At 37.1% G+C, this 13,950-nt stretch overlaps 1 protein-coding gene, 1 long non-coding RNA gene and 1 other non-coding gene across 3 annotated transcripts in view; 1 reads left to right on the forward strand and 2 right to left on the reverse strand.

The window, feature by feature from the left end:
• The window catches only part of LOC121734941 (estradiol 17-beta-dehydrogenase 2), a 66,926-nt gene extending 52,992 nt beyond the window's left edge, over positions 1-13,934 (forward strand). Inside the window, exons 2-6 of the mRNA XM_042125587.1 lie at positions 7,835-8,020; positions 8,535-8,760; positions 10,379-10,552; positions 10,975-11,197; positions 11,694-13,934. Of these exons, the coding sequence (XP_041981521.1) occupies positions 7,850-8,020; positions 8,535-8,760; positions 10,379-10,552; positions 10,975-11,197; positions 11,694-11,910 (1,011 nt within the window). The 5' untranslated portion in view covers positions 7,835-7,849 and the 3' untranslated portion in view covers positions 11,911-13,934. The remainder of the gene's footprint in view (positions 1-7,834; positions 8,021-8,534; positions 8,761-10,378; positions 10,553-10,974; positions 11,198-11,693) is intronic.
• Positions 2,433-13,735, reverse strand: LOC121734952. Its single transcript, XR_006036805.1, has 3 exons — positions 13,656-13,735; positions 7,735-7,744; positions 2,433-2,443 (listed from the first exon to the last, which is right to left on the reverse strand). It is a non-coding gene; the product is annotated as an uncharacterized LOC121734952 (long non-coding RNA).
• On the reverse strand, positions 9,646-9,716 carry Trnag-ccc. Its single transcript has one exon. It is a non-coding gene; the product is annotated as a tRNA-Gly (tRNA).
• Positions 13,935-13,950: the final 16 nt, after the last annotated feature.

Below are 13,950 nucleotides of genomic sequence, written 5' to 3' on the forward strand. Positions count from 1 at the left end.
ACAAATGTAACAAAAGAAAGTGATCAGTGAATAATGATAATACTTTAAGGTGTTAGGTACAAATGTAACAAAAGAAAGTGAGCAGTGAATAATGATAATACTTTAAGGTGTTAGGTACAAATGTAACAAAAGAAAGTGATCAGTGAATAATGATAATACTTTAAGGTGTTAGGTACAAATGTAACAAAAGAAAGTGATCAGTGAATAATGATAATACTTTAAGGTGTTAGGTACAAATGTAACAAAAGAAAGTGATCAGTGAATAATGATAATACTTTAAGGTGTTAGGTACAAATGTAACAAAAGAAAGTGATCAGTGAATAATGATAATACTTTAAGGTGTTAGGTACAAATGTAACAAAAGAAAGTGATCAGTGAATAATGATAATACTTTAAGGTGTTAGGTACAAATGTAACAAAAGAAAGTGAGCAGTGAATAATGATAATACTTTAAGGTGTGTATGAGCCCCCTCACCCTGAGGGGTGAGCCCCTGTAAGGGTGTATATTAGGGTGGAGCGATAATGTATGAAGATTTTTTTTAATGGCATAGCAATAGAAAGTTGCTCTTTGATGAGTAAAATCTGCATACAAAATATAGTTTACTTGTATATTAATAATTATATAATTATGTAATAATTAAGTAAGTAATAATTATGTAATTTTTATAACAGAAATATGAGTTGGTAGTTAAGAAATTGGTAACTTCTCCGATAAACCAAAAACGGGATAACATGTCTCTTTTCGTGATTTGACGACATATTAAGACTGTAATAAAGAGAAATACTAGGTATAAATTATATCGAAAATAGTATTTTATCAACAATAAGTGAACAGGAATTTAAAAATATTACTTACAGGAGTTTATTTTCTTGTGGGTAGTGCTTAAAATCACTGTTTCTCACAAGCAGAATTACAATAATAGCGCGCACTTTATGGCGTTCAGACAACGATTGAAAAGTGCAATGAAATCACCTTTCCTGCCTCAATCTCCCCATTTATCTGAGCAATATTCAAGCTTAAACAGTTACGAACGTAATGGAATACTCAGAATATAATTCAGCGATAATTTGGCAATATTAGAAGTTGGTGGTTTTTGACAAAGTTTTTCGAATTTCTCTAAAGTTCATGACGTTGGACCTCTAAATTTATTATGATCTAAATAAAATTTTGTACGTATATTTGTGAACTGTAACAGCAATTTTTTATAGGTATGCCGAAACGAATATCAAAAAAAGACATTTTTCGCTCCACCCTAGTGTATATTATATGACTTATAAGAGAGTCTCCTGTACATAGAGTTCACTGCATAAACTTTGTTTTGTTATTATCATTATTCATTAGATCCTAAATACTAGCTAGTGCTTATATTTAATGTAATAACTCGTAATGACTATCATCCGCTGTAGCCTGTATGTAGGCGAGCACGTTGTTCAGTGGTTATTTAACTATTATATATATATATATATATATATATATATATATATATATATATATATATATATATATATATATATATATATATATATATATCTACACTTCTACACTACTATTATAAAGAGGAAAGATTTGATTTTTTGTTTGTTTGTTTGTTTGTTTGTTTGTTTGTTTGAGTCGAATAGGCTCCGAAACTACTGGACCGATTTGAAAAATTCTTTTACCATTGGAATCCTGCATTATTTCTGCTGAACATAGGCTAATTTTTATTTTGGAAAAATATAAGGTTCCGTAAGATATTTGGGATTTTCGGACGCAAGGTTTAAAAAATCAACCAGAAAAGTTACTTATTTTGCGTACGCTGCCTAAACTATAAAAGATAGAGGCATAAAATGTTCTAAGTAATTATAGATCTTTTAAATATCTACAAAAAAGTCCGCGACACACTATACCTATCTATGTTGAGTGAGGCACAATAACCATTTTTTTATTAAAAAATCTAGAATTTTTTTTGGACTATATTTAAATGCGTTTATTTAAATCATGCTATTGACCCTTATCAAAATAAATTATTTCATCACTAAGTACAGTTAATGTAGATAATATTCGGTCTTTGAATGATTAAAATTGGACGTTTGGTTTTAATGTTATGGCGAAATTAAAATATTACGATTTCTGCTGCACGTTGCGAATTGGGCGTCAAGGCGCGATGCGCGGGTGTGCATGCGGTAGGGGAGAGATTTAATTATCAGTGCCACAGACTCGCCCGGAGAGTCCACGTAAATATTACCTCGATCGTGGGAATCGCAGACACAATAGATTTTCAATAGTTATGCGACAGCCGGGTGCTGCTTTATTGATTTGATATAGACTATCGTGCTTCATTATTATAATCCTAATTTCAAAAAAGCTTTAAAATTTATGACTACGAAAGTAATATTTTTAGAACTTTTTAAAATAAGTTTTGAATGACTATTATTTTTGATTGCTATTATAATTAATTAATTTCTTTAACTATAAATCTCCAATAGCGGCAGCCGGCTGCCAGCATAACAATTGAAGATCTATTGTGTCTGCGATACCCACGATGCCGATGCACGATGGAAATATTAATGCATATTTTTTAATCCACACTATTTCTGCTGAATATAGGCTATATTTAATGGGAGAAAAAAGGGAACCGTATTAAGTGTTAATAATTGTGTGAAAAATCTACCAAAATATTCCTTCTTGCTTATCCATACTAATATTATAAATGCGAAAGTATCTCTGTCTGTCTGTCTGTCTGTCTGTCTGTCTGTCTTGCTTTCACGCCAAAACTACTGAACCGATTGCAATGAAATTTTGTATACAGTTATTCTAGAGTCTGAGAAAGGACATAGGCTACATTTTGATGTGGGAAAATATCTTATTTCCATGAAAATATCGATGAAAATGAATTCGCATTGCGCGTGGCCAGCGCTTATCCCGGGGGTCCTGGGTTCGAGTCCCGCAGGCGGAACAAAAAGTTTTCAATGTTCCTGGGTCTTGGATGTGTATTAAAATAAAATTTCAAAAATCTTAAACATATTTTATGTATAATACTAGCTGTTGCCCGCGACTTCGTCCGCGTGGACTTTAGTTTATAGCGCGCGGTGTCAACAAAATTTGTGTCAAATTTAAAAACTTTTTAATACCCTGGTAAGTGCTTCCGGTGTAGCGCGGCCCTTAATTAATCAAAATACCCAAAAACAGCTATGCAGTGTGCACATAATCTATACTAATATTATAAATGCGAAAGTATCTCTGTCTGTCTGTCAGTCTCGCTTTCACGCCAAACGCCAAAAGTATCTCTGTCTGTCTGTCTGTCTGTCAGTCTCGCTTTCACGCCAAACGCCAAAACTTCCGAACCGATTGTAATGAAATTTTGTATACAGATAGTCTAAAGCCTGAGAAAGGACATAGGCTACTTTTTTACTGGAAAAAAGGGTTGTAAGGGGGTGAAAATGCGTAAATTTGTTCAAATTAAGTTAGTTCCAACAATTCATAATAGATGGCGCCGTGCGTCTTCTACATCGCGCTGACGCTTGCTCAAAAGTCTTTCTATAAGACGTGGTATCATCTTTTTAAGTTTCGATTTTTTTCGATTGTTATATCTATTCTACGGTATTAAATAACTCAGTACTTTATTTGCAGTGACGTAACCTTAAATCTATCAATGATAAATAGTTTATGGGTAAAGTTGTGTAATTGGAGGGCTAAATAAGCTTTAAAATTTGGCATAAAGTATAAAGTTTAATATAAAAAAATGAAATACTTATTGTGTGCACACTGCACAGCTGTATTGATTTAAGGGGTACCAGGGTTTTTTTATAAAAGCTTTTGACACCAATTTTGTTGACATCGCGCGCTATAAACTGAAGTCCACGCGGACGAAGTCGCGGGCAACAGCTAGTATATATATATATATATATATATATATATATATATATATATATATATATATATATATATATATATATATATATATATATATATATAACGCCTCCGTGGTCTAGTGGTTAGAGCGTCGCTCTCGACTCCGGAGGTCGTGGGTTCGAATCCCGCGTTGGAAACATGTTATTTCCAAGTTTGGTTAGGACAATGCAGGCTGATCACCTGATTGTCTGACAAGTAAGATGATCCATGCGTCGGATGGGCATCTAAAAAGTCGGTCCTGCGCCTGATCTCTCGCCAGTCGTGTCAGTCTTCCGTCCCACTGGGTTATGAGAGTAAAGGAATAGAGAGTGCTCTTGTGTACTGCGCACACACTTGGGCACTATAAAAGTACTCCTGCGTACCTGGTCTGGTTTCAATGAAACCGGCCACCGTCACCGAAACCGGTGTGGGGAGTATTACTTAACTATTAACGCTTAATTAAGTAACAGTTATTTATTTACGAGATAACCTGTTCATGAATGTTAAAAGCAGAATATTGTGATTTTTCTTTAAAGAGATCAAATAATATTATAATCTTCCTCTTGGTGCATTGTTGGGATAAAAATTGTAAACTTAAAATCACAAGCACATCTGACGGATCATTTGACTTCATTCATTCGAAGCGCTGCTTAATTTTTCTTGGGATACATTTGGCACAAATTTTTCATTTTGTTGTTTAAAGAACAGAACTTCAGACGCGTCTTTTGGATCTAAAGATGACGAAGGGGGAAGACGACCAGAAAGAATCGTCTGATTACTGATAATTCTTATTGGCGATTACTTTAACACTGCTTAAGTTAAGTGCTCTATTCCAGCTAAGTAGATCTTAAATCTTAATGAATAGGTTGTTGTGAGAAGTCTTACTTGCTTTTATTTCAGTAATAGTCTACTAGGCTAGGAAACGAACACAAAATTCGGACGTAGGTATTAAGTACATATTAAAACAGTATCTCTAAAGTTCTCGGAATGTGTAACAAAGCTAACATTGGCCATGATCTTCCTCGACAATGGACAATCAAACATGTTCGCACGTTTTTGTACGCGCGTCGTAATTGTAACAAAGGTCGTTGATTTTGTTTATTAATTAATAAAGTTATTTAATTACCATCTTATTAATACAAAATATATGCGCACTGTGTAAAGTTTTAGTTTTACAATGTTTTGTTCCTGCCTGATACGTTAGATACTTCGCTTGACAGACAAGAACGAAAAGCGTACGAAAAATACGTTTGTATTGACAGTACAAATCTCTCTATTAGTAAGGAGACTAAGGACTAAGGAGTGAGTTTAAATAACAAGACAGTCAGCAATCATTGGTTTTCCATGAAAATAGCTTAGATAATGATAGTATGAAAAGCGATAATAATTTTATTTTGATCGGAAGTCACTGAAATTGTGGCCTTTGAGTAGGTCAAAAAATGTAGGTAACGAATTACAGAAAATATCCTAAAAACCTAAAATTATCCTAAAAAAATATTGTTTGAACTTAGACCGTTGACGAATGGACTAAGTTCAAACCATATTTTTATTAGCTCCATAATATTATGTTCTAAATGCATTTCTTCAAACGTCGTAAGAACAGGCGCATATGGTATGAACTATGATGTATAAAATTAATTGCTACTGCATTTGGTACACATCTGTAAGATCTATACAAGAAGAAATATATTTTCGGTTCAATGAACTACGATAAGAAATTATACTTCTCTGGATGTGGTTTATTTTTATATTATAGAACTTAATCTGCGTCATAACGAAATAAATTATTTATATACTAGCGACCCGCCCCGGCGTCGCACGGGTATAAAATATTATAGCCACTGATAAAATGATCTGAATGAAGAATGATGATCCTTCACGTGGTCTACTTCTTATCTGTGCCAAATAACCTAAAAATTGCTCCAGTAGTTAGCGAGATAAGCCCTTTCAATAAAATTCCCCCGTTTTTCCACATTCTCCTATTAGTCTTAGCGTGATAAAATAGCCTATAGCCTTCCTCAGTAAATGGGCTATCTAACACTGAAATAATGTTTTAAATCGGACCAGTAGTTCCTGAGATTAGCGCGTTCAAGTTAGCCCTTTCAAATAATTTTCCCCGTTTTTTCCACATTTTCCCCATTTCTTCGCTCCTATTAGTCTTAGCGTGATAAAATATAGCCTATAGCCTTCCTCGATAAATGGGCTATTTAACACTGAAAGAATCATCAAAATCTGTTGCGTAGTTTTAAAGATTAAAGGGAACAAAGGGACATGAGGGAAAAAAAAGCGACATTGTTTTATAATATGTATAGATAATATGTATAGATTCGTAACTTTTGTCTATCTGACTGTTAAGAGCTCACCTGACTCTAAAAATCAAACATCGTCCTTCTCTCTTCACATTCACGCCCGTCTTTCATATGCCAAGTGAAAAAGGACGGCGCGGAATCATCGCCGAGTTAGTTTTACTTGAATAAAAGACGAACTATAATGATTATGAAAAAAGTGTTTTGAGCAAATTTAGGTTTTATCAATACGTTTTTAGATATTAAAAAATATTGAAGAAAAGACAGCAAACTTCGAAGATCCAAGCAAAAATGTGTCTAAAACAAGGTTTTTTGTAAAAAAGAAACTATCGAGCATTTTTTGAGTAATCGTGTTTTCGTCTTGAGCATTTAATCTTTATGAACTGAAGTTACTTGTGTCAAAAAATCAGTTTTCTAGACCTTACAGATTTTGAGATCTCTAGGTTAAAGTATGTAGTCAAGTTAGGGTCATATGGGCTCTTAAGTGTTTACGTATACTCCGATTTACCTGGACGAAAGACAAAAGGAACTTTGAGTCAGAAAAGGAGTAAGGTCCTTAATAGGTACATAATAATATTATAATATTTTTTATCCACACCAAATATTATCAAATATGTAATTTTCACTATTTTGGTTAAGTATAACTTTCCATTAAGAAGAATATTTTCCCGAGTAATCTCAAACATTTTTCCAGCAACATTTTCAAGGACTTTTCCACTGTGACTTATTGTTTCGTTTATACCATGTTTTCGCAGCCAATCACTTAAAAGGCTTATTGTTCTGCTGTAGCACACAATACAAACAATTGTAAACGTTCGACATGTACGGAAGTTTTGGCTGAAAGTAATCTTTAACCGACTGCAAAAAAGTTATGTTCGTCATTTTTTTTTTTGGATTTTAAAATATAACTCCGTCCGCGCCGCGCCGTTTCAACTAGGGTTTCTACGAGGACGACATGGTCGCCTCTGTTTGTGAACCAAGTCCTTAAATTAAAGATTTAAAAAAAACTAGGGTTTCATAATATACGCGGTAGCGTGTCAAGGTACTCAAGGGGAGTTCAAGTCTGCTATACTTGAACTCTCCTTGAACTGGCAAGCATAATATTATAATTTATAATATTCATGCATAGTCCGGAGACCAGACGGAATCTCGTCTTCCAGTGCCGGACATTTTGACAGTTGCTTCCCTCTGCTAGAAACCCTCAAAGTCTAAGGCTGCGTTTCCACCAGAGATGTGTTGCGAGGAATGTGTTTTTGAGGACCAATAGAATCGCTTCATTGACGTGAGCTTAAAACACATTCCTCGCAACACATCTCTGGTGGAAACACAGCCTTAGGATGGGAAACAACGGACAAATATTATGTCCGGCTCTGGAAGACGAGATTCCTCCACTTACCACGAAGAATATTAGCTATGAAATTCAACTTACTCCTTCTCGAAGGTCAGATAGACCTTCAGAACTGGATACCTCCTAAAGTGACCGCGACCGAAACTCCATGCTGGTCGTTCTTACCTCTGTAAAGGTCACAAACAGGTAAACTTTCAGCTTTATTAAACGAATAAAGGTCTGGCCCTCGCGGGCTCATTGCCCACTAGATATTGCCCGTAACTTATTAACTGACTGCAATGATATTAACAACGTATTTTTTTGTTCCAGACATAAAATGGTATAATGGACCCTCTAACGTGGCTGTCCCTGGGACTGCAGTTGGCAGCACTATGCTGCATTGTGGGCGCGCTGCTGCTATACCTGCTGCGGAAGGTGCGCGTGGCCGAGCTGGTGCCGGCGGACAGCGCCAAGACCCTCCTCGTCACCTCCGTCGACACGGCGCTGGGCCTGCAGGTAACAGCGATCACTAGATTGTAGGCGGCCCGCGGCTTGATCGCGGTGAGTTCGTGGCGCTTAGAGTGGATTTGTAGGGTCAGCGGCCAGCGCAGAATATGGAACTATAAGCGCAGGGCCGCAGCTGAGAGGATTTTATTTTAATCCTTCGATCGTGGATTCTTGAAAATATATTGTTATTCTATTGTGTCTCGCTCACCGGCTCACCGGAGAGCTTATGTGGTTTGATGGGTTAACGCACTTGAAAATAAACTTTACTTTATTTATAAGATTCTGTATTTGGAAATCCGAATGCATATAAATAAATAGAAAATACATTAACTGGCGCACATACTCGTATTAGCTTTTTTCCGAAAGGAACGAATTCAGCACGTGACGTTTCAATTGTAAAATCGGCGCGTTTGCAAATGTTTGCGCTATTCTCACGGAATTCCGAATACGGAAAACCTGTGTATGCGCCATACGGCCAGCCTTAGCCTGCACCTATAAAATATGTTACGTCATGTATTTTCAGATAGCAACCTACCTCTGCGGTAAGGGTTGGCGGGTGATCGCCGGGTGCCGCGCGGGCGGGCTAGGCGCGCGCCTCGCGGACTCCTGGCTGCAGGCGCGCCTGGCGGCTACACCGGAGGATCAGCCTCCTCCACGCCTGGTAACCTTGGAGCTGGACGTGACCAGAGAGGACCTGCTCGAGCAGGCGGCTAGAGCGACTGCCCAGCATCTACCGGCGGGAGAGCATGGTGAGATTTGCTTTAATCCTATACTATTATTGTAAAGTTTGAGTTCATGAGTTTGTGAGTGTGTATGCTTGTAACTTCTTCACGTTTAAACTTGTCAAGGAGTTAGCTGACCTCCTAAATTAACAGTTAACACAATATATAGGCAACATCTTGGGTAAGTATTTCATTTTAACAAATTATTTATGTTAAAACTTTACAAGTGTATTTTTTTATAAATTCGAAAAATAAACTTCATAATAAAAAATCCATAACATAAAAATCATGGTTGACGATTGTTTCTACTTGCTTACAATCTCGAAAAACGGCGCGTTCAGACGTGCTTGTTTTCAGTGCGTTTTCTGTTGTAGCGCTTGGCAAGTAATAAAAATGTAATTACGAGGTCTAGGGCGTAACAAAGTATATCAAGTCTAAAATAATGATTACTCACCAGTAGTGCTAGCACGGCGACCAGCGGAAATGCGAAAGTATGGACAAACTGCGGAAATAAACCTAAGGTGCCGTTCCGATCTTTTTTCGTTCCGAAAAATTCAATTATAATGCCACTTTATGACAGACTATAGTCACAAACTGTGGAGATAAACTTAAGGTGCCGTTCCGATCTCTTTTAGTTCCGAATAATTCAATTAAAAAGTCACTTTATGACAGACTATGGTTCTAAAAATTCAAATAACATTATGACATATACTATATATTGACATATACTATAGTGTGTCATAAAGTGGCATTTTAATTGAATTTTTCGGAACGAAAAAAGATCGGAACGGCACCTTAGATTTATTTCCACAGTTTGTCCATACTTTCGCATTTCCGCTGGTCGCCGTGCTACCGCTACAGTAGTCATCAGCAAAAACACCTTTGTAGCCCAAATAATTTGCAAAAAATACCTGCACTGCCCGGGAATCGAACCCGGGTCGCAAGAATGGGAATCTTGCATGATACCACTACACCAGCAGTGCTCGCCCTTGTAAAGTTAAAAACCCATATGTAATCTAATCGCTACAACTATAGTTCCTTTTAAGAACATTTAAAAACACATAAAAATAACTAAATTGTTTAAAATTTAATTATATAATTACAAAATCTGCACTTTATACAAGCAAAACATTTAAAGTTGCAACATGAGATAGCGCCACCTATTGTCATAACTAAACATTTCTTATTAAGCACGTTAGAGTTGGTAGCGACATCTATGTATTGTATAGTAACTTTAGGTGCTATTAATAGATGGCACTTTTTCCAAGTATCCTTAAAAACTTGACCAAATTTTGTAAATTTTGAAATTTGCGAATAAGCAGAAACTAACCTAATGTTAAGTCTTCTTGGCACATTGGCTTGTGTCTTAATATCATCTAATAAAATAACATTTAAAGTCCGCCATTAACATAATATTATGCTTATGAATGTTCCCTGATGGTGCACTATAACATTTCCTTTAATTTACATGATACATCATAGGCTAGGGCCCTAGGCCACTGTAAGCTCATACTTCATAAGCTATATTTTTAACCGACTTCCAAAAAGGAAGAGGTTATATGTTCGGCTGTGGATATTTTTTTCCATAAATCATACGTACACAAAGTTTTAATGTGCTTTTCACAACATTCACCATCATCACCAGGTGTGTGGGCGGTGATCAACACGGCGGGCAGTAGCGGCTTGGGCGGATCTTCGTGCTGGGAGGCGGCGCTCAAGACGAACGTGCTGGGCGCGCTGCGCGTCGCTCGCACCTTCGCGCCGCTGCTAGCTGCAGCCGCCGCCGACCATCCGTATGCCGGCCGCCTGTTCTACATCGGTAAGATTAATGTCTTAAACTGATAAAGTGGGCATGTTACAACCCTACAAGGTTAAAAGTCGGGTATCAGAATCTTGTAGAGTTTCACTTAAGAAACAACCTTTGATAAAGGTTATCATCTGCTGTGCTGAGTGTGCCTACTCGCCGCTGCCCCAGCAGACAGTGAAATAGCGATTATTTCTCCATTTACGCGACTTTCAATTATTTATGGTCTCAGGTTATTGACACGGAGCTAATAAAAGAGCTACGCCGTCTTGAGATAAGTTTTTGAGCTTGATAGCAACACTGTCATTGCATTCTTTGAAATGAGACCTGTTCAACATGCCCACCCCAAGATCAATGTCATACCCAACTGCCAAAACATCCTTGTAAGTTTTAATTTTCCATAAAAACTCATAGCAAAATAACCTCATAACTTCTAGGTCTAACGTCCGACACGGCGTGCGAGCACCTGTCACAAGCGGAAGCGGGCGCGGAGGCGGGCGCGGCGGCGGCTCGCTGGGGCGCGTGGGGCGCGGCCATGGCTCTCCGCTCGTCGCTGCGCGCGCGCCGCCTGCGCGTGGTGTTGCTACACGCGCCGGATATATCCGCCACTGAAATATACTCGCCGCCCGCGCAGCTCACGCCCGTGAGCTTACCCGCGAGGTAGGCAAAGCAGATTTTTGTTTCGTTTTATGCCTTTGTCTTGCAGTATCGCCACTCGCCTAAATATGACTACAGTCGTGCAAAAGCTTCTCTGTATATGATTGACATATAAGTTTATATCTCCAGCAAAATTCCAGAAAATAGTTGCAGCAGGTGGCGCAATCGCGCCATAGCAAAATGTTGAATCTTTAACTACATTATCCTAAGCATTTCACAGATTGTCGTAGCCACATTATCGTTAATAATGTAGCTACAGGCATCTGAACTTTTAGTACTATCAGGCTATTATTCGATCGACGCAATAACCTTCAAGAAGAGAGCGTATTTCCTCTTAAAAGGCCGGCGACGCACCTGCAGCTCTTCTAATATTGCGAGTGTCCATGGGCTACGATAGTTGCTTTCCATCAGTTTACCCGTTTGCTCGTTTGCCCCCTTATTTTATAAAAAAAATTCAACGTTCTCGATACAAACTAATAATCTAACCCATCTATTCCAGTCGTCCAGAAACTCCCAACTCCGAGGTGAGCGGTTCCACAACATGTGCAGTAACCATGCCGGGTGAGACCGCCGAGTATAGCGCTAAGGTCCTCCCCACCGCGGCCCTTAAGGTGCTAGAAGACGCCCTTATATCACCCTCACCGAGGGACTCGTACTATTTGAAGATGAAGCATGATTCATGGTTCACTAGGATGCCGTCCCTGAGAGTCCATTAAAGTGGTCCAGAGCCAGAAGTAATAGCAACAAAATGGTTTTTTGTTCGCTGATGGTTCCTGGGATTGTCGTATCGAAGAAGTAAATGGCACATACATAATCATATACAGACCCTTTAGCCAATAACTTTTAGAACGCTTCACTTCCATACATTTTGATCGGCGATTTTATAAAGAAGCGATAAAGAAAACTTCTTGGCTTAAGGGTCTGTTTCGTATGAAAAATGATTTCGACAGAATGTGCTCTGATTGGCCGATACTTTTAAACTTTGAGACAAATACTTAATATGGTTTCGACTTGAGGATATTTGCTTGATGATTTGATGACAAAATATTATATTATAACGCATTGGCGATCATTTTGTTGCTATTGTTTCTGGGACTTTTAGGTATATAGATTTTGGACCATAACGTAGCGCATGGGGAGTAGAGATAAGGATTAATTATGCCTTTTAGAGTGCATAAAAACATGTCCCCTTATTAATAAAGATACCAACTAAACGCTTACTCAAATCCGTGTTGTTGTCTTTATTTGACGCATTAGAAAAGCCATTCGACCGACAAAGACAACAACTTGCATAAGCGTAAACGTGTCGCAAATATTTTTAGTAAAAAGGCGGATTGATTATAAAATAAAGATGGCGCCACCGTGGCAAATTTTATTTTTATGGACGGTTATGAAAGCTTTCATTGCACACTTCATATTCATACCTAGTATCCTAATTTCTATTCTCCATGTCCTCATAAAATGTATCTTTTATATTCTTCTATCTTTAGCACTTGAGACAAGTGGCCTGTATTATAAATCTATTTATCGGAGACTTAAGTAGTATTGTATCAGCACGTTAGGTAAGAATAGCATAGTCCGTGTCTTGCATTAGTAAGGCTTTATGACATATGAATTGTAGTTTAGGAGGCGACAACAAATATAATCAGTTAAGTTGACTATCAGTTAAAAGTTTTTTTAGTTCTTACAATCCGCCTCTTAACTAAGCTACCCTTGATATTCTTATAGTCACGTTAAGCTGATACACAATGTGCCAAATTAAAAAAAAAACGAAAATTAAAAAAAAATCGTAAAACATAAAATATATTCCATCTCGAAACGAATTTGACAGAACCAATCCAAAGAGCCGTATAAAGAGCACTTTTATAGGTTATTTCTTTTTGTTATACTCATTTACTTAATATTGTTTACTCGACCTACTAACCATTTAACCTTGGGTAGTGGATGAAGTGGGTACTTTTAATTTCGTTTTATTGTTGATACAATAAAATTGTACTTATTTCACTATTACGCTGAAGAAACTATATTTTATTCATATCATTATTCACTACATTTATGAAACCATAGACCCAGTCTGGATTAAAGCTAATCCTTGGATATTGTGTGATCCCTCTCGATCTAAGCATACCGAAAGAGAAAGCATGATGATTAAGAGAAGATAAACTATAACCCAGATTGGCACTAGTGGATCTTAAAGATATTATTCATCGATCATATAAACGCTTATTCCAGGAGTCTTAAATATATTTTATAAGTATTTTAGCTATCTCTTTCATACAGAGGATAGACAAAAGAGAATCGTATACAAAATCGATACGAATGATTATTATTATAATTAATTATTGTTTAGTAAACTAATTGCCGCTCTGAGAGACGAATATTAATTACTTAACTGTAATTAAATGACGATTTTGACATAAGCTACATTATCTGTCAAACTCTTCATCAAATTGAAGTTCACTAAATGTCTGTGTGTAAGTGTTCCACATAACATGTCAAAATAGTTAGACGACTCCTGGCCTACGCCACTGCCGAATTCACCGAACGGGGTAAAACCTAGTACCTAACGATTTCACGATTGTATAAACGATATTTCATAATGCACTCGATATCGGTAAGCCGTTTGTTAAATAATAGGAAATTGCGTCACAGCAAGTCCAGTGAAGCCAGTATACGTTGAGTAATACGGCGTTATGAACAAATGTAAATAATGTTTGTGTTAAAATAAATATTCTTTTTTATATTGGTTTTTTTAT

This window comes from Aricia agestis, chromosome 16 (genome assembly GCF_905147365.1).
Source record: "Aricia agestis chromosome 16, ilAriAges1.1, whole genome shotgun sequence".
NCBI classification, from domain to species: domain Eukaryota; kingdom Metazoa; phylum Arthropoda; class Insecta; order Lepidoptera; family Lycaenidae; genus Aricia; species Aricia agestis.